Raw genomic sequence first — 21,373 nt, forward strand, 5'->3', positions numbered from 1 at the left:
TGTTTGGATTGAAGTGTTTGGGAAACTCCATTTGAGATACCATGGTTTGTGCATATCATTTTCTATTAATGAAATGACGGACTTTCTATGAGCTTGTGTTGCACAGAAGGAAAGAGCTGGGAAGTACAAAACGCACATTTCTGGGGACAAGTCTGGGACTGGGAATACGCTGGAGTCACTCTGCAATACAATTCAGGAGTGGTTGGCTAAAAGCACTCATATAACTCAGCTGGGAGTAATTTACATGCTAGAGGCTGTGTGACAGCAGACCAGGAGTGGTTGCTCTCACAGTGAAGCAGTGTAAAAGGCACCCCAGACTGGAGAATTGAAGGGACCCAGCAGTTCAGCAGTCCAGACTGTACCCTGAGGAATGTCAGAGCGAGGCAGGATGATTCTGTGGTTATGGCTCTAGACTGGGACTCAGGAGACCTGGGTTCAATTCCTGGCTCTGCCACAGACGCCCTGTGTGACCTTGGGTGAGTCCCTTCCTCTCTCCGGGCCTCATTGCCCCATTTGTAAAATGAGGATAATAATACTTCTGTTCTCTCATCCTTTGGCTTGTCTGTTTTGACTGGAAATTCTTTGAAGCAGGAACTGTCTCTAACGATGGTGTTAGTACAGAGCCTAGCACAACGGGCTCTGCATCTTGGTGGGAGCCTTTAAGTGCTAATGCAAGACGATTAATGAATCTTCTTCTAATATTAACAATAAAAATCTTCCTGTTCTACTCTAAGACCATTAGCTTCCAGACGCGATGCACATCTGTCCAACCACACATACTGAAGTAATAGCTATTGGGCATATACTATATATTGGCAGGATCACTGTTTCCCTTTTCCCTTTAGATGATTGTTAGACAGCTATCTCTACAGTGGTGCGTGTTTGTATAGGGTACTGGCCAAACAGGAATCCAATAGGTTGTATCTGGCTGGCTGTTGAGCTGCCATAGGGGTGACTCAGGGAATTACAACAGATGAGCAAGTCCTACATCTGTACCTAGTACGTTGGTTGAAAGGACAACTAAAAATAGAACAACAAAACACGTGGAAGATCATGATATGATGGGTCTCATCTCACTGATGTATCAGAATTCTTTGAACACGTCAATAAGGTAATGGTTTACGGAGAACCTGTGAACATCCTTTCAACTTTCAAAAGACCTTTCACAAGGTTCTGCACAAGAAGCTACTAAAGGAGCTAAGTATTCATGGAGGGAGAGGCAAGGTATTGTCATGGATCAAAAACTGGCTAAAAGACAGAAAATAATTAAGAATAGGGATAAACAGCCAGTTTCCATCATAAAAGATTAACAGTGGGGTGCCGCTAGGTTCCTACCAGGTCCTGAGTTGTTTAATATATTTATTCATGATCTGGAAATGAGGTGGAAAGAATGATCAGTGAGGAGGCAACCTTCTCAGAAGGCACAGAGTCATTTAGGTTAGTCAAGCCCAGAGAAGACAGAGAAACTTCAGCACTTAATCATGCTAGGTGAATGGACAATACAATGGCAGACGAAATTCAGTGTTGATCAATGCCAAACAATGCACATTGGAGGGAAAAATTTAAACCAGACAGGTTCATGAACCTAGCAGAGTTCTGAACGAATTGATCAACTCAGGAAAGAGATCAGGGCATCACCGATGATAATTCATTGGGAACCTCTACTCAATGAGCAGCTGCAGTCGAAGAGCAAACAAGATGGTAGGATACATAAGGAATGGGATGGAGAATAATATAAAAAAAACTGTAATGCCACGATCTGAATTGATGGTACCCTCCCACCTCTAGAATACTGTGCACAGAATTGGTCATCCCATTAGAAAATAATACTGTAGAATTAGAACAAGTTCAGAGAAGGGTGATGAGAATGATTGGGGGCATGAAAACACTCCCTGTGAAGAGATATGGAGAAGACTGGGCTTGTTACCTTAGGCTTGGTCTACACTGAAAAGTTATATCAGCATAGCTGTGTCAGTCAGGGGCATGAGAAAACCCACACGATTGACTGGCACAACTATGTCAACAACCCCACCCAGTGTGGACGCAGCAGTGTCGATGGAAGAGGGCCTAGCTAATGGCGTTCGGGGAGGTGGAGTTCTCTGCATCAGCAAAAAAACCTTCTTCTGTTGGTGTAGGCTGCGTCTATTGTAGGCGGCTATGCCAGTATAGCTATCCGGTATGGTCTCCGTAGTGGAGACACAAGGAGATGAATAAAAGGACTCATGATAAAGTCATATAAAACAATGAATGGTTTAGAGAAGAAAGAGCAGGAGCTGCTATCCTCTCTGTCTCGTAACACAAGAACCAGGGGACAGTCAATGAAACTGAAAGGTAGCAAGTCCAAAACTGGTCAAAGGAAAAATACTTTGCTGCACAAAGTATAATGAGGCTGTGGAACTCCCTGCCACAGGAGGTCATTGAGGCCAAGAACTTAGCAAGATTCAAAGAGCGAGTGGACATTTCTCATGGATAACAAGAATAGGCAGAGTTATAACAGTTATTACAAACCAAGTTCTAGAAACCTTATGCTTTAGGGTTTAAACCAGTCTCTATTAGGGATTAGGAGGAGACCTTAATGAGGTCAGATTATCCCATGTCTGTTACTTCATGGTTCCTGCACTCTGGGGCATCTGGTGCTGGGCACTGTCAGAGATGGGACACTGGGCTATGGCAACTCCAGTGTTCAGGAGGAACGTCACTATCCCCACCACAGCCCTAATGTTTTCTAGGAGGTTCTGCACACTTTGGGTCTGAGTCACAGCTGGCGTGACTTGGTGCGGCTCCACTGACTTCAACAGGAACACACTGATTTACACCTGCTGAGGATACGGCCCACCATCTCAGGGCCACAGCTCCTCTCCCAAGTGCAGCCTTGGCTTCTCCCAGGAGCCGCACCTGCATACCTGCTGCATTGCTGATGTCAAGATGCACCACATCCTTCTGATCCACAAACAGCATCCTGAAGTACTCGCTGCAGGCTGCCAGCACGGCCTTGTGGGCCTTGAAGTCAATGCCGTCCACCACGAAGGTGCAGTCACACAGCAAGCCCAGCTGCCTCTGCTGGTTCAGCTGCTCCAGGACCTGCTTGCTGTGCTGAGGGAAATCCATAGCTGAGGAGAGAAAGCACAATCACCTGGCTGACCAGAGCCTACGCTCCATCCCTCCAGCTACTGTGCTTGAGCCTGGTGCTGGAGCAAGGGAGGTTTTATTAAAATCCATTTTTATGGTGTGCAAGCACCCACTGACGGTGCTTAAAACTGAAGCAGTGCGCAGACCAACTTCCACCCACGCGCCTCAGCCTTGATCTGGAGGAACCGGTAGGGCTGAGAAGCTAATTCAGTCTCCACTGTGCAGTTAGTCATTGGTCCTGCAAGAAAGTCGGCCTCACACTGCACCATTGGTCATTATTATGCATTATTTGTATTGCAGGAGCACCTGGAGGCCAGGACTTTACTGTGGCACACACATAGGTCCCTGCACCAAAGTACAAAACTACAGACAACAGGCGGATGAAGACAGATGGGAGTATATGAGGAAACAATACGATGATACTGTCGAGTGGGTTGTAGGAATCATGACTGAGAAGTGTTTTAAGGAGAGCTCTGAGGGAAGACCTGGCATCCTTGCAGAAGCTCCTGAGGCTCCTCCCGTGCACAAGGACCGGTGTGGGAGAAAGCGTGAAGGTGCTTCTTGGAAAGTTTTTTAAATGGGCAATCAAGGTTAGGAGGAGGCTGTTAGGAATTTTTGCCTCCATCTGAAGTACTGGCCACTGCTGGTGGGATGATCAAGTGTGCCGAATGCTACGGCCCTCCATGGTCAATTGTATCAGACCCACCTGATTAAACATCCCCCTGCAAAGCTGCCGGCCGCAGCTCTGTTTTAAACCTGGTTTGGCATAAAATCTGCTTCTGTTATTTTGTCACATTCTCTTTCAAAAAGAGACTGCTGTTTTCTGACTGAAATTCACTGGTTGAGGCCTGCAAATGAAGGCCCACCAGTGGCTGTAGGAGCAACACTAGGAAGTGCCAAAAGGAATTTTAAATACTGATTTATAGTATCACATTTACTAACACTTCCCCTGGTCCTTCCAATCAGACAGCCATCTAAAGCGGAAAGTCCTACTGATCAGCCTCCTATAACCTCTTCTTTGCACCCAGCTTGGCTCCATCCAACTGCAGCTGCTAACATCAAACCATCCGCTTGGCCTGTTTTCACCATGTTGCAGTTTCCACCAGCTCCCACTTTCCCAGTACTGCCCCTTACACACAGGACTCTCCCTGAATTAGCACATAAAGCCCTGACCCTCTTCCTTCTTCAAATCCCTCCCCAAACCCCACTTCTGCTGTGAAGTCCCTGGACATCAACTGATCCCAGCTTAAGAGGGCGCGGTGGGGACTGCCAATATATATTTATATCTTTTAAATATTTCAACACATGTCAAATTGTACATGCAGGCAGCCTATGTAACTGCAGGAACATACCTGATGCTCCCTCACCCCATTCTATCCTATGATTACATCTAAAAATAAACAGACAAAAGATTAAGGCTGCAAAAAGTCAAGCACTCCAGAGTTTAAAAACGCTAGATTTAAGGTAAACTGTGCAACCTTAATACAGCCCCCTGTGCGTATGCATTAGGACACAGTCTTTAACTGCATGATCATGTATTATGTTCTCACAGGATCCCTGCCTCCTTCAGAGAGTGGCTTTATCCTCCTCATTCAATGCGTGGTCCCGGGCGTTATTTAACGCACACCATCCATCCTTGCACTGAATACAATATGACTAATTTCCTCCCAGGCATTTGTACGGTGCTCTCACCACCTGAGCGAGTCACAAACGTTAGGGGATTTATCTTCATAACACTCTAGAGAGCGGGGGGGAGGGGGTGGGGATGGCGTCATCCCCATTTTCCAGCTGAGGAACTGAGATCCAGCTAGATTTTCAAAATACTTTATTTGACAAAATTGCCAAGTGACCAACTCATGATGCCCAGGGTCCAATTTTTCAGAGTGTTCAGCATTTTAATAGTACTTTAGGAGGCCAAAGCAGAGCTCCAGTCAACTTCAGCTGCAGGTGTGAATCCTCTGCACTTCTGCAAATCAGCCCCCAGGTGTCTCATGGTACCCAGAACCACTGAGGAACATACAAGGACCCCAAGAAGCACACTTTGGCACAAAGTAGAGCCGATTGCAGAAGCCCTCATCTTCAATATGAAGGTGAGGCTCATAGAGACTACGGTGCCATGGGAAGCTCCACCTTGATCTCAGTGGGAGAGGTGGTCACAGACCACATTAGAATGCCTTTGGCTACACATGGCCACCTACCCAAAAGGAATCCTCTATCTTTACGCAGGCCATTCCAAATTGAAGAGAAAGGTTTAACTCAAACAAGCTGCCCCATGCAGTCAGTGTGCTGTAAAGAGCAGCCGCCCTGAGTGATTATCAAACTGAAGAGCAGACAAACAACACTTAATAGCGATATCTCAAGTGGCCCAGGAACGGGGGTGGGAAGGCTGGTGTTGCAATGTATGGAAGGCATCCTGTCTTTAAATAACCTGCGGAAGGAACTCTTGTTGAAAGCACCTCTCACAGCAAAGTGGAATGTAGTGAGGGGGGAGAAGACTCCATCTGGGCTAAGTATAGCCAAGTGATATAGAGATCTTAGTGCACTGGCAAATTTCAGCTTCAGTCTTTCAACTGGATCTGTATAGGCAGACCCTTGTGTCTGTACACAAGCTAACTGGGCTCCAGACAGGTGCAAGGGTCTGTCCATGTGGACTCAATTACAAGACTGGGGCCTTAAAGTAGACTTTACAGTAGATTTCATAAGCAGTCATGGGAAAGGAGGGAAGGTCCTCTCATGGATCAATACCTGGTTAAAAGATAGGAAACAAAGGGTAGGAATAAATGGTCAGTTTTCAGAATGGAGAGAGGTAAATAATGGTGTGTGTCCCCCAGAGATCTGTACTGGGACGGGTGCTGTTCAACATATTCATAAATGATCTGGAAAAAGGGGTAAACAGTGAGGTGGTAACATTTGCAGATGATATAAAATTACTCAAGATGGTTAAGTCCAAAGCAGACCAAGAAGAGTTACAAAAGGATCTCACAAAACTGGGTGACTGGGCAACTAAATGGCAGCTAAAATTCAATGTTGATAAATGCAAAGTAATGCACATTGGAAAACATCATCCCAACTATACATACAAAATGATGGGGTCTAAATTAGCTGTTACCATACAAGAAAGAGATCTTGGAATCATTGTGGATAGTTCTCTGAAAATGTCCGCTAAATGCGCAGCGGCAGTCAAAAAAGCGAACAGAATGTTAAGAACCATTCAGAAAGGGATAGATAAGACGACAAAATGAGGAGAGATTAAAAAGACTGGAACTGTTCAACTTGGACAAGAAACGACTAAGGGGGTATATGACAGAGGTCTATAAAATCGTGAATGGTAAGGAGAAAGTGAATAAGGAAGTTTAATTTACTCCTTCACATAACACAAGAATCAAGTGTCACCCGATGAAATTAATGGGCATCAGGTTTAAAATAAACATAAGGAAGTACTTCTTCAACACATAGTCAACCTGTGGAACTCATTGCCAGGGGATGTTGTGAAGGCCAAAACTATAACAGGTTTCAAAAAGGAGTTAGATAAGTTCAGGAGGATAGGTCCATCAATGATTATTAGCCAAGATGTTCAGGGATGCAATTTCAGGCTCTGGGCGTCCATAGCCTCTGAGTACCAGAAGCTGAGAATGGGCAACAGGAGATGGATCACTTGGTGATTGCCTCTTCTGTTCATTCCCACTGAAGCATCTGGAATTGGCCCCTGTCAGAAGACAGGATACTGGGCTAGATGGACCACTGGTCTGACCCAGTGTGGCCGCTCTTATGTACTATCTGGAAGAGTCATAGATTCTAAGTCCAGAAGGGACCACTGTGATCATCTAGTCCGACCACCTATATAACACAGGTCAAAGACCTTCCCCGAAACAATTCCTGTTAGAATTAGAGAAGCTCTTTTAGAAAAAAACAGATAAGTTAAGATTTTGAGAGGATACAGTCTTTACTTTGAGTTATATAATGATCAAGTTTTCTATTATAATATAAACGGGTGTGTGTAATTTCATGGACGTAATCCCTGTTCTTTCCTGCATGACTGCCAACCCTTAACAAAATGAAAAATATTTCAAGCACAAAAAAGGGCAGCTGACCCCACAGGAAAACCTTGAAAGAACACTCTGTGACTCATCTGCTCATTTGGGGGGTGTGGGGTGAATCAAGGCCATTTGTAGGAGAGAGAGATACACCTGTTCTCAAGAGCTCATCAGCTCCCACAGTTTATTTGCCACCTGAAATCCTAATCCTCCATTTGTGACTCACTTGCACAGCAGCTATCTACAATGTCACAAACACAGGGTTTACGGTTTCAAATGCGGAATAAGCAGCAGGAATAGACACTAAAATATATGGATAATTAAATAAAAAATAAACCAAAGACCCTGTATTCATGCCCCTGTTAATAAAGGCAAGGAGAAGAGAGGCAGAATGTGAGCTTTTTTTAACTGAAGAACTCTTATAACAGAATTAGAGAAACCATAGGAAATGATGCAAACAGAGCAAAAAGTACCCCCATGCTAGATGATATTCAACAGCATCCGTTTCATGCTCAAAATGGGCTTACAAATGTTGTATATACTTTGTGTGTGCTTGCAGCATTGGTAAAGGGAATCAAGTCTCAATGACATATAGAGAAGAAGCCAACTTTAAAGTTTCTAACTCTTGCTCAGAATTACCCAAGTGCAAAGTTTCTGATCTCAGAACACATGGGGGAAAAGTACATTTTCACACTCAAACTAACTCAAAAATGGTTGCACAAAATTTGATCACATTTCCCAAAAGCGTGTGTGTGTGTGAGTGCGTGTACACACACCCTAACGATAGCAAGGGAGCAGTCACAGTCCTGAACAGAGAGTTTTGTGCTGTAGAGTCTAAGGGCTTGTCTATACTTGAAATGCTACAGTGGCACAGATATACACAGCGGCAGACACTACCTCTGCTAATGGGAGGGTTCTACCATCAGTGTAGTTAATCCAGGTGCCCAAGAGGCTGTAGCTAAATCAATGGAAGCATTCTTCTATCAACCTAGCATTGTCTACACCAGGGGTTAGGCCAGCTTAACTACTTCACTCGGGTGTGGATTTTTCACACCCGAGTGACATAGCTGGTTTGACCTAATTTTTCAGTATAGACCAGGCCTCCACTAGAGGCAATGAAGGATAAGAATGGATTCACCAAGGGCAAGTCATGCCTGACTAATCTAATTGCCTTCTATGACGAGATAACTGGTTCTGTGGATGAGGGGAAAGCGGTGGACGTGTTGTTCCTTGACTTTAGCAAAGCTTTTGACACTATCTCCCACAGTATTCTTGCCAGCAAGTTAAAGAAGTATGGGCTGGCTGAATGGACTATAAGGTGGATAGAAAGCTGGCTAGATTGTCGGGCTCAATGGGTAGTGATCAATGGCTCCATGTCTAGTTGGCAGCCGGTATCAAGTGGAGTGCCCCAAGAGTCAGTCCTGGAGCCGGTTTTGTTCAATATCTTCATAAATGATCTGGAGGATGGTGTGGATTGCACCCTCCTCAAGTTTGCAGATGACACCAAATTGGGAGGAGAGGTAGATACGCTGGAAGGTAGGGATAGGATACAGAGGGACCTAGACAAATTGGAGGATTGGGCCAAAAGAAATCTGATGAGGTTCAACAAGGACAAGTGCAGAGTCCTGCACTTAGGACGGAAGAATCCAATGCACCGCTACAGACTAGGGACCGAATGGCTCGGCAGCAGTTCTGCAGAAAAGGACCTAGGGGTTACAGTGGACGAGAAGTTGGATATGAGTCAACAGTGTGCCCTTGTTGCCAAGAAGGCCAATGGCATTTTGGGATGTATAAGTAGGGGCATTGCCAGCAGATCGAGGGACGTGATCGTTCCCCTCTATTCAACACTGGTGAGGCCTCATCTGGAGTACTGTGTCCAGTTTTGGGCCCCACACTACAAGAAGGATGTGGAAAAATTGGAAAGAGTCCAGCGGAGGGCAACAAAAATGATTAAGGGACTGAAACACATGAGTTATGAGGAGAGGCTGAGGGAACTGGGGATGTTTAGTCTACGGAAGAGAAGAATGAGGGGGGATTTGATAGCTGCTTTTAACTACCTGAAAGGGGGTTCCAAAGAGGACGGCTCTAGACTGTTTTCAGTGGTAGCAGATGACAGAACAAGGAGTAATGGTCTCAAGTTGCAGTGGGGGAGATTTAGATTGGATATTGGGAAAAACTTTTTCACTAGGAGGGTGAAACACTGGAATGCGTTACCTAGGGAGGTGGTGGAATCTCCTTCCTTAGAAGTTTTTAAGGTTTGACAAAGCCCTGGCTGGGATGATTTAGTTGGGGATCGGCCCTGCTTTGAGCAGGGGGTTGGACTAGATGACCTCCTGAGGTCCCTTCCAACCCTGATATTCTATGATTCTATGAAGAATAAAGTCCTTTCCAGATGGCCAACATTCTCCCTTGTTACCAACAGCAAAGACACTATGTTGGTCTGGGCGCAAGACCTGGGTTGAAAACTAATTATTCCAGAAACAGACAAGAGAAATGGGGATGCTCACCCACAAGAGGCGTTCGGCAATCTTCATCTGGCTGGATGACAACTGCTCATATGATATCATTTTAAGGCAGTGGTTCCAGCAGAATTGGATGGCCACAAAGTAGTTGGAGAATGGTAGCCTGACATCACAACACAATGTCAAGGAGTTGTGACCACTCTGTGGTTGTGTGACTCCATCCAGTGCAACAGTCTCACTTTCTCCTGCCTCAGGGTGCTCTAGAGGCATAGAAAGGGATCACAACAGCCAGGATTGATTGGGTCAACCCACAGCCTGGCATATTGATAACATGCAATGAAGATCATGATGTATTTACAAGGAGACACCTGATATGACTCCCAAATAAGTAAAGAATGCCCCCAAATAACCGTAGGTAAGAGAGAATCTTCTTTCTTAAAGCACAATCCTGTAGCTACCATGGAAACCCATGACAAGTTAGCCTGCTGCATGGGGAAGACTAGGAAAACACCTAAGGTAACAGCTCTGGGTACATGAGGAAAGCAAGAGGAGAAGGCTCTTCCTCCTGACAAATTAGAAGCCCTGGAGTCAGCTTTGAAACCAAAATTCAATCCGAAAGTTGCTGTTAATGGATATTTTCTTCCAGGAAGATACAGTTACTGCTGTGGGATCTGACTTATTTCTTACAGCGCTTGTGTTTCAATGCGAACAAAATTCCATCTGTGCAGAAATGCCCTTCATTGAGTCCCTTGGCCACACCATGACAGCATGCTCGGCCTGCTTGCTTCTTCAGAATCAAAGCCCTCCACGTGAAATCTGCCTTGAAGGCTAACCGGTATCCTTGCTGTTTACAGCAGATGCAGTTTGCCAGAACAAGCTATTAATTTGTTAAACCAGGGCTCCAAAAATTCACAAGACAGAGGCCAGGGCCAGAAGGAAAGAACTAATCACCAGAAGCCAGCACAAAGTGTAGTCTAAGCACCCACCTGCTCCATTATTTAGTCTCTGTGACCTTGCTAGTGTGCTGAGGAAAGCAGCTGCAGTTTAATGACCTGCATCTGAACAAAACTGGGGCACCCCTGACTTACAAACAATACGGTAATGGATGGACCCAGATATCAAGACATGGATACATTTTGACAATGTCTAGCTTGCTCCAAAATTTTGCAGTGCCCTGTCATTTTATGGCTAGGGCCAACAACATCATATTTAAAATGTATCAGCTGTGCCGTGCTATCAAGTTAATTTGATTCTCATGATCACCTTGGAGTCCTCCTCACACGAATGCTGAGCTGTCCCCTTTTCAGATCTTCAGAGATCCCGGGATGGCAATTTGCGGCACGACTGTTACAAATTTATTAAAGTAACAGTGTCAACGATTACCAAGAGTGATAATGAGCAGGGAAAGCCAGATGTGTTCTAATTACAGAGACAGGAGGACAAGCGATCAGCGATGCTCAGTAAGAATAAAAAAATCCCTCACTTAGCATTAGGCTGTAAAAACCTGACAACCTAAAATCTGCTTGCATCTGCCAAAAGAAATCAAGGGAGTATCAGTGGCTCATTGCATGCGTCCGTCAAAGAGCCAAGGAGACCAGATGTACCAATCCAACCTAATGCATTTATCACATTTCAAGACAGAAAGAAGCCTTTTTACTTTCTACGAGGTTTGTTGCAGAGAACAGAAGCTATTTTCCCTCCAAAGACTTAGTTAACGTCTTTCAAATGCCATTTACACTAGCCCCTCCTACTGGTGTACTAACATCACCACCAGGTTTTACTTCTATAACACCGCCTTTTATCTGTGCCTCTCAAAGTGTTTTACAAACATTAGTAAACTAAGCCCCACAATAGCCCTGAAAGTATTCTCGGAATTTTACAAGCAAATCAACTGAGGCACTGGGAGTTCAAGTGACTTGCCCATGGCAACACAGTGAGTAAGTGGCAGAGTCATAAATAGAGCTCAGGTCTCCTGACTCATGGTCCTGTGATTTAACCATAGACCATCCTGCCTCTAATCAAAATGCATTTCCCGTAACTAACTCACTCCTATTCTGGAAAGAAATTCTGCCTCTAGCACCCAGACCTTTGAGATAAAATTCACCAACCCTTTGGTGGAGAAAGGGAAAACATAGCTCTTGAAAAGCCCCCTTTTGGTTGGACTGGGAGCTGTTTTGACTTGCTCAGAAGGTTCAGTGCAGTCTTGGAAGAGTGCTTCATTGGAGTTTTGTGGTTCTGCTGGCAGCGTGCTGATGTGATTGCATGGACAGGAAGTTTTGCAAGACTTTCCTCATCTGGGCAACTGGGAATTTGCCTTTCTATTCTACTGAGGTTCTTACATGGCATCTGTCACTTGGCATCCGAATTTATGTGGAAGACTTGGGATGCCTGTATTCCTGTATCAAATATAAACCCACCATCCCTTTTCTAGCCAGCCATCCGTCGTATGTGCAAGTCTGATCGTCACACTGATACCTGCCATACTCAACTAGGAGTATAAAGCTGCTTTTAGACTCACAAAGCCTCAGTCTCTGATATGCAACCAGGTTTTTTAGATTCACTCAAGTAGTACAGCCATATATCAGCCTTTTGCAAAGGCAAACGCAGAGGTTGTCAGTACAGTAACAGCTCCTTTGGTTACTGCTTTAAAGAGCTAGCCCATCTTCTAGGCACTGTCTCCTCTTTGAGAACAAATTAGCTTGACACTCTTCAACCTTCCATCATTATAGAACCAGGTATGCTCCAAACCCATCAATCTGGTGTTCTCATTACAAAGTGGAAATTTCCATCAGAAACAGTGAAGTCCTGAGATGAGGTTACAGCACAAAATATTTTCTTCTAAAGTAATGAATCCCACTAAAACGGCTAAGATCCATTTTCCTTTGTCTCAGAACAAGGGGTCTTGAGGGACATGTCTCAGAACTGCTGGTCTTAGCAGGGTATGAGATGTACTTAAATTTTCTGGATGTCTCTTATTCTGCCCCTTGCCGGTGTTTCTATGACAAAATCAATTTCCTAATGTCTTGGATCTTCTATTTTTAAATACAGGCAATGCACTGGCCTTTCCTTAAATCAACAGATTTACTTCAAAAGTTTTCAAGAGCTAATACACCCTGTAGTAATGACAGCCATGTAATAAATGGCATTACCTCACCTGCACTCTGACCACCTTCCTTGGGACAACTTCAAACAAGCCAATCCCCCAAGCAGCTTCAAACAGCTGCCATTTTTCTTAACTTGCCACCAAGACGTTTCCTTTTTTCCCTCCTTCACCAACAGCCCTGCTCCCTCCTAAAATGACCCTGACCCAAAGCCCAGCACAAGCAATAAGTAGTTCAAAGCCAGTAACGGGCTTATGTTCTGGAAATGGGAACTGCACACCACTGGAAAAGGAGGGGTTCTCCGTTCCAATGGAACAACCAACACTAGCTTCCAGGCCCTGACGATCCTGAGAGATGGGACTTTAAAATCAAGATGTTTGTATGTATCAAAGGGGTTATTTCAGTCATTTTTAAAAGATGTTTCATATTTTAATTATAATCTTCCCCTGGTTCTGATCCCCGTACAACCGGACTCATGATAGATAGGGTACCTGGGCTTTATAAATGGAGGGATACAAGACGTTGCCCCAATACATATTTTTTAAGAATTCTAAAACTTTTCTGTGAACTCTGTGGCCTATGCAAAGTACATGATAATGTGGCATTATATGAAGGATTTTACTGGTATCAGTTGGGATGACCTGCATAACTCACTTAAATTAGAACTGAAATATTTGGTCAGGCAAAAGACATCACCTCTGCCCCGCCACCACCATTATCCACCTTCCTCATGTGGCTGGAGAATTTTTTTTTTAAGTCTTAAAATGTTAAAATACAATAAAACAGACCACCCACTAAAATTATTCAGAGCTCAGGGCCAGTGAGAACTGAATGTTACAGAACTGAAGAAGGTTTAGATCCATTTGATCAATATTTCAATAATACATGTAGTAACACAGTGGAATCTCCTTCCTTAGACGTTTTTAAGGTCAGGCTTGACAAAGCCCTGGCTGGGATGATTTAATTGGGTATGGGTCCTGCTTTTGAGCAGGGGGTTGGACTAAATGACCTCCTGAGGTCCCTTCCAACCCTGATATTCTATGATTCTATGAACACTGAACACTTTCCATAAGAGAGCATCATGATCCCTATTTTTATAGATGAGGACACTGACACACAGAGAGGTTAAGTGACTTCCCCAAGGTCACAGAGTCAGTGGCAGAGATGGGACTTAGAACACGCATCTCTGAATTCCCAGTTTTGCATCTTAAGCTTTATACTGTACTACCCTCTGAAGGTGCTGCTGGGAACCTTTCCTCAGTAGGTTTCAATAGAACAATTACTCAAATCAGCCGTGATTATTATTACATAATGGTCCACAGTTAATAGCAAAAAGCAATGTTAATGTTGCTTTATATTAAAAGGTGATAACTGTCAAATATGCAGGGCATAGCTGAGATGCCATAATGGTTATTAATGTTGATAAAAGACAGGCTCAGTTTAAAGTTACACAGAAAGTGGCGGGGAGAGAATCTTTTGGGAACATTAGCCCACATTCCTACTGTTAGATAAAATGAAAGAAGGTAACCAGTGTGATGAATCCACCAAGGAGAAAGGCAAAGACTCCTCATGCAGAAGACACTGGCAATTCTGGTCCACATCAGAGTCATGCAACTGCTAAGAATTCTTTAGTTTGGTCAATTTCTTCTTTACATTTCATCTTAGTGTTATTCTACACCATTCAAATACCATATAGAACACGATACCATTGGGATAATAACCAATACAGCTGCTGCTGAATTATAAATATTGATGTTTTTACCCATCCTACCCACCTTAGAACAGTGGTTTATGGGCATACATTATATCAAGCATATTAACACAATACTTGCTCTCAGTGAAACGGATGTCTCATTTCCTTCATACAGCTTAATTATTACTTTACTGCTTTTTTTCCTCCTTTAAACAGTAAATACATGTTAACATTGTAAGAGGAAGGATTGCCCAGTGGTTAGGGTGCCAGCCTGGCACTTGAGTAACTTGTGTGTGATTCCCTGCTCTGCGTATGTGAGAGGGGGCAAGTCACTTAGTCTCTGCAGGCTCAGTTCTCCATGTATAAATTGGGAACAATAGCCTTTTCCTCTTTCGCAGCCCTGTTGTGAGGGTAAATACAATCAAGTGCTCAGATACAAAACTAGAGAGACTATTCCTCTTGGAAGCCTCTCTCCATAACCTCTTCAATAGAATAGAGCTGACTGCTATATGTCTTACTTTAAGTGGCTGTCTTGGATAGATTCAACAAAAAATTGCATTTTAAAATACAAAACCACTGCCCCAAAGTCAATCTACTCCCTAAAAAGGGAAAACAAGTTGGACTGCATATGTGACACTCCTTTACCAGGGCTCTGTTCTACTCACGAGCGATACTGTGACCATCAAAGTGGTATTTGGCCTCAGCTAAAATAAAAAGCAAGGGAACTCAATTCCCAGAGTTTAATGGAGCCAAGAAACTAGAATGATAGCAACTTTTGAGTCTCACCCTCTCCAAATCACATCAGTAGTGTTTTCCCTTTCAATCTTCCTCTGACACTGCTGTCAAGTCTTTTATTACTGTATCAATCATAGTGATGGAAAGCTCAGTACTAGACACCTGCATTTGTGGCATGCAGTTAAAGATAAATAAATCTGCTAAGTTTAAATTAAGCTTGCCACGTGAGCCACCCCTCGTGACTGCCTATGGGGAACGAGAGACAAGCCAATGCCACAAAGCATTAGAGACAGAGTTTAAGGCTGGAAAGGACTACCAGATCACCTAGTATGACCTGACTTCCTATATATCACAGGCCACTATCCATTGCCCAGCACCCACACATGAAACCCAACAAGTGAAATTAGAGCAAAGTACTACAGCCCTCAAGAGACTAAACTGTTATGTGCCACAGGCAAAGAACGGGGGGACCAAGATACACAAATGCCCAGAGCCCCTGCAATGGCAGGGAATTAAGTAAGATATACAAAGATGACACCTGCAAGTAGATGAGCTAAGGTGGTCTCTCACTTGGGGTCTCCCACATGTGGCTCTGTTTTCAGTGGACCTTGTATACCAGTGGTGGGATTGTGGCACTCACTGAAATTGTGGACAAGGCCTAGAGGTGCTGGCCGGAGTGTTGTAGGAGGCGGTTTCCCTTATTGGTTAGGTATGTAGCAAACAAATTGCACAGGCAGATCATAATTTTGGATTATTTGTAGAAGTTTAGATCTGAATTTATGCCTGTGCAGTTGTGTTAATAAAGGGCCACAGTCCAGACTGTATGTGGAACCTTGAGTTTGAATTTTACTGATGTAATTAATTAATACTTGGTGTAAATACAAGTCACTAGGAAGAAAGTGCCATGCTGCTCTGATCTGGTGGTCTCTATAGACTGTATTCTGTTTCCAACAATGGCGAGTGCCAGATGCTTCAGAGGAAGGTATAAAATCTCCATAATGGACAAATATGGAATATCCTGACAACAGATGTTTCTTCTGTTGGTTGGAAGGGACCTCAGGTCGTCATCTAGTCACATGTTGTGTAAAAAACTGTTTCCTTTTATCACTTTTAAATTTGTTGCCTTTTAATTTCATTGAATGTCCATTGACTCTTGTATTGCAAGGAGAAATAGGAGCAGCTGATTTACTTTCTGTTTACCATCATCTCCCCTCTTATGTATCTACTCTATAAACTACATTGTTCTAATCTTTTCACTCCCTCAGTACTTGGGAAGCCTTTCCTATTCCTACTCATTTTTGTTGCCTGTCTCTGGATGCCTTCTATTTCAGCAGTACCTTTTTTAACATGGGCAATCTAAACCAAACACAGTATTCAAAGTTATGGTGTGCCATTAATTTGCACAATTGCTTTATCATCTTTTCAGTATTATTCTCTGTCCCATTCCTTATGCATCCTAATATGGTTTGCTTTTTTGGATTGTTACTGTGTATTGACTTGAGCTGATGATTTTACTGAGCTGCTACAATGATGCCCAACTCCTTTTCCTGAGTGACTTCTGGCTCTCAGCTACTACAGTGACGAGCACGGTACAACAGAGGACCAACACCACATTGTGTGTTGGAGACACCCACCCCCGAACAAATTTGGGAAGGTCACAGTTTACGCCAACAATCCCTTGCAAAGAATTATGTTAATGGATCATATTCTACCATGTGTTATATGTCACAGTCCATAATACTGAGCTGATATTAAAATTCGGTAATGTTGGATCTATGCACCACCATATTAACTATAATATACACACACTGCTCATGTATTTAACCAAAATAATATGATGAGCTATGTATTTCCACAGCAACTCTCTCCAGTATCTGGGCGTTAAGCTAGTAAAAACTGAATTTTTTCCACCCTTAAACAAACCCTCAAGTTACTCCCTGCTGTACTAACTTTAGGTGGTTTAGCAAGGGCAGTAAGTGTCCAACATACGAACACAATGGCAAAGCAAATGTCATATTGGTTTGAAATGTTGATACAGATCAATTACACTTTGACAGGCAGATACCGCAATTGCATGTAGGGGTGTGTGTATAATACGCGTGGATTATTGATATTGTGCTGGGAATTTCAGAACTGCTATCAGAACAAAAAAATATATTCTTGGGTAGAAGTCCATTGCATAGACACGTATAAGGCAGTTTTCCTAATCCATTCTACTGGTGATTTACTTGGCAAACAGTTAAACATCTTATATAATATTACGAAGCTCACGCTAATGCCTAACATGATGAATTCATTGCTTGGGCTTGCAGAGTTAATGTGTCAAATGAACTATCAGCAAGGAAAGAAGAGCAAGAGGAGCACAACCCCACAAGCAGATTCAGTTGCCTGGTCCACAGCAGGAAATTCCTTACCCAGTTTTCACCAGCAGGGCAGCTGCATCAGTGTTACCAAGAGTGTAAAGTCTAGGGTAGACTAGGCATAGATGCCTTTTCTCACTGTGTCCTTAGTAGGATTAGGTGTGTCAGGACCCTTATGCCAGGGCTATGCTGAAGCTTACACCACTGAAAAAATCGGCACAACTGAACAGTTGTTCTGGAATAAGAAATTTCCCGTTGTAGACAGATGCATCCTGGAGGAAGTAGGTAAAACTCAAATGCTGATTAAACCAGAAATTGCTGTCTCGCAGCCTGCGGTTCCCTACCCTTCGGGGTGACTGTAACAGTTTCTCAGACTGAGTTCAGCTGTGCCTGCCAGAGCCCACTGCCTGCACTCTGACCCACCCCCCACCTTGGCCCGCCACAGACTCCAGCCTTGGCCCCGGTGCCACAGGGGGTGAGAAGATGTAAACCCGAATGGAAAGCTGCAGTGTGGTGCGGAGCCCAGTGCCAGATGTGCGGGGGGGGGGTGGTTCACGTGGAGACAGCAGATTTAAGAGCAAGATTTTGCTTTTATTACAGACCAGCAACAATCACCACCTCACGGAGCGGGTCCCATTCACCCCCTGCAGAGACACGCCCAGCCCCTGCCCCTCCCACCTCCCCCTAGCTCCACTTGCCCCCCTAGCTCCCCCCTGCCCTATTACTGCCCCCCTCCCCCGCCCCATCCCCTCCAGCGCCCCCTCCCCACAGATCCCCCCTCCCCTCACTCCTACCAGGGCTGCCCCCTCCCCCAGCGCTACACCTGCCCTGGCTGCCCCTCCCACTCTGGCTGCCCCCTGGAGCTGCCCTGGCTCCCCCCGGCTGCCCCCGCTACCTGCCATCCCGGGACCCGCAGGTGAGTCACATTTCGGCAAGCAGGACTCAGACTGACACGGAACGGACAAAGGGCGCCGCCATTTTGGAGACGGGCGGAAGCGGCGGCGTCTCACCAACCCATCCCCATGCCCCACCGGCTTCCGGCGCATGCGCAGCTACAGCGGGAGAGGCACTGGCGGTTGACAGGGCTCTCTAGCGCATGCGCCGCTGTTCTGCAGCGTCAGGGCGGGGCATGGAGAGCTAGCGGCGGGCCTTGCGGACCACGTGGTGTTCCCCAGGACTCTCCCCAGCGCCATGACACCAGAGGCAGCAGCAAGCACTAGAGGCAGCCCCGTGCGGTGAGGCGAAGGAAGGCCCCTGGGCATTGCACAGGCAGTGCAGCAGAGGTGGGCTCAGGAAGGGGCCTGGCTTTGTAGCCATAGCCACGGTCAAAGGGCCTGGGCTGTGCCTCCCAATGCACTGTGGTCATACACCATGGTGGAGCATGGGTGCCCCGGAGAAACATTATGCCACCCCTGTGCCATGTCACTTCCTGGCACAATCCCAGCCTGGGCAGGCTAAAACTGTGGCTATCGGGCAAACTGACATCAGCATTGCCATCCTCAGGTGTTCACAAATCATGAGTCAGGTCTTGAAGAGCCATGTGTTGGCTTAAAACTCATGAGCGATTTAAAAAATAAAAGAATGTTTTTCTTTTTCTTTGTATTCTGGGCTTGAGGCTGCACTGAGGTCTCATTTTCAAGCTTTTCTTTGCAACCATAAGGGCTAGACACTCACTCATTTTGAAAGGGAAGCTGAGATTCTCACATGATTCCAGCAGCTGGGGCTTTAGGGAAGAAACACCAATTACAAGACTTTCAATAGAATGGTGAGAGTTTGTAACAGCATTATGTGGGCATGGAGGGAGAGGTGATCTTTCAGGGATCAAGCATGCAGGGCTTTGACTATCAGGGCAAGGCAGAGACCTTGAACTGGACTTCCCTGAAAGCGTCAGGATATGCCAGGTCTTCAGGGCCACTCTGGATCTGGATATGTCTACACAGCAACTAGACTAGTCTACGCAGCTGGCCTGTGCCAGGCAACTCAGGCTTGCGGGGCTTGGGCTGCGGGGCTGTTTCACTGCTGTGTAGACTTCCAGGCTTGGGCTGGAGCCCAAGCTCTGGGACCCTTCCACCTCCAAGGCGTCGATCCTGAAACAAGTGTGGATCTTGAGCACATGGAATGCATCTAGCAGGGGTCTATCAGAGAGGAAGAGCAGGGTATTTACTAAGCTGCAGATAAAGATCCTAAGAGGTGAACTTTGCAACATGCCAGCCTCTGATCAGAAGGTCTTATTTGGACTAAAAACACACTTTCTTATTGCAACACCAAACACAGACTTATCCTAACACTGATTGGTGTTGAAATAAAAGAGATACAGTGCCATGACTGCTCCTCTCCTTAGACTGGGTTGGTGTCCTCTGGATGCTTACATTATAACCTCAAATTAGCCTCAAGGCAAAAGTTACATTTGTAGGTTGCCCTGATTGTGTGTAATTAAACACGGCAGCACTGAGAGCGGCTTACAACGCTGATGTCTTGTTCTGCATCACACTGGCTAAGTTGTGTTGAATCCCAGTTTTACACATGTGAGCAACTGAGTGCACAGATGTTTGCAGGAACGGGCCTATGGAAGCACATGGTTCTTAGTGTAACATCAGCCCTTTCAGATTGTCAGGAAATACATTGAAAGACAGAAGCATTTTGAAGTAAATCCCCTTCGAAGGTGCATCTGGTTAAATTTTAGATCATAGTTAAGTGCTGTCCCAGCTGTGGACATCCCAATACGCAATATCCTGCCGCAGCCTTCCCTGACAAGCCCAGGAGTTGCCAATGGAAAAATGTACAGGATTTTTAATGCCTCATACCCAGCAAAGTTCCTGTCTCAGTGTTCCCATCATTTTCTGATGCTGCCGGTCATCTGTTTGTTTTTCCTTCTTCTTTCAGATGTGCTGCTGATGTGCTCCTGTTAATTAACCCAGGTCTAGCCAAACAATAGCTGCAGCAATGGTTTGAATATATGCCTCACCCTGTTCCACTAACTTAGGTGAGGTGGAAGTCTGCTCCCCGCCTCCCCATTCATCTGAAAACTTTGAGCTTAGCTGAAACTATTTAACATCTTTAAATCAGACTGGATCTCTTGATGTATTTATGAGATCTGCAAGGCATGATCAGCAACTCTTCCAAAAGTGCGTGCTTGCCCCAGGCTGGGAGTTGTGAATGCCCCTGGCTCAGCTGGGCGATGATACCTTAATTGTCAGCATTAGCCATTTCATTTTTAGCAGAGGTAACTGGGAAGAGAGAGGGAGCAAGCCCCATGGAGATAGGGATTAGGGGGGTAAATGCAGAGGGCAGAAAGGATGAGAGACATAAAGGCTCTGTCTACACAGCAAAAGCCGTGCACAGGTCAGCCTACCACAGGGAGTGTGACGCCAGCTAACTTGGGTAATGACTGCAATGAAGAGAGCTCAGCACAGGCTAGAGAGTGGAGTATGTGCCCAGGGCCTGTGCCAACCCACACGGTTACCTGGACAAGGTAGATTCAAGCTAGCCTGTTTGCAGCTTTTGCTGTGTAGTCTGACCCGAATACAAGGGCAGGAAATGGGGACAGCAACAAAACACTGGGCAGAAACAGCAACAGTCCTAAAGCGGAGAATATTTTCCCACTGAGACCCGGTGGACACTTCAAACTTAGATTGATCTCGCCACATTGCTCAGGGCTGTGAAAAATGTCACGCCCTGTATGAGGTGGTTAGGTCGAGTGTCTACACTACAGTGGCGCGGCTGCAGTCCCGTAGCTGCGCCACTGGAGCTGCTGTGGTGTAGACATACCCTGAGTCACACCGAATAATAAACATGACCTCATACATCCCCACATGAAAGTAACACTCTGCTGTATGAGAAACGTCCGGGGTTACCCGAA

At 45.1% G+C, this 21,373-nt stretch overlaps 1 protein-coding gene across 5 annotated transcripts in view; it reads right to left on the reverse strand.

Annotated features, from left to right (window-relative positions):
• Positions 1–18,544, reverse strand: part of ZBTB17 (zinc finger and BTB domain containing 17) — a 37,992-nt gene extending 19,448 nt beyond the window's left edge. For 2 of the 5 annotated variants that reach the window (XM_073317227.1, XM_073317228.1), the window contains exons 1-2: positions 18,410–18,492; positions 2,904–3,110 (exon numbers count right to left, since the gene is read on the reverse strand). In XM_073317227.1, the coding sequence (XP_073173328.1) occupies positions 2,904–3,110; positions 18,410–18,416 (214 nt within the window). In that variant the 5' untranslated portion in view covers positions 18,417–18,492. Of the gene's footprint in view, positions 1–2,903; positions 3,111–4,481; positions 4,897–17,568; positions 17,787–18,409 lie in introns of those variants that run through there. The other 3 variants (XM_073317224.1, XM_073317226.1, XM_073317225.1) reach the window with 3 other exon arrangements.
• Between the last annotated feature and the right edge of the window lie 2,829 nt (positions 18,545–21,373).

The sequence above is a fragment of the Lepidochelys kempii genome, chromosome 18 (genome assembly GCF_965140265.1).
Source record: "Lepidochelys kempii isolate rLepKem1 chromosome 18, rLepKem1.hap2, whole genome shotgun sequence".
Classification (NCBI taxonomy): Eukaryota; Metazoa; Chordata; order Testudines; family Cheloniidae; genus Lepidochelys; species Lepidochelys kempii.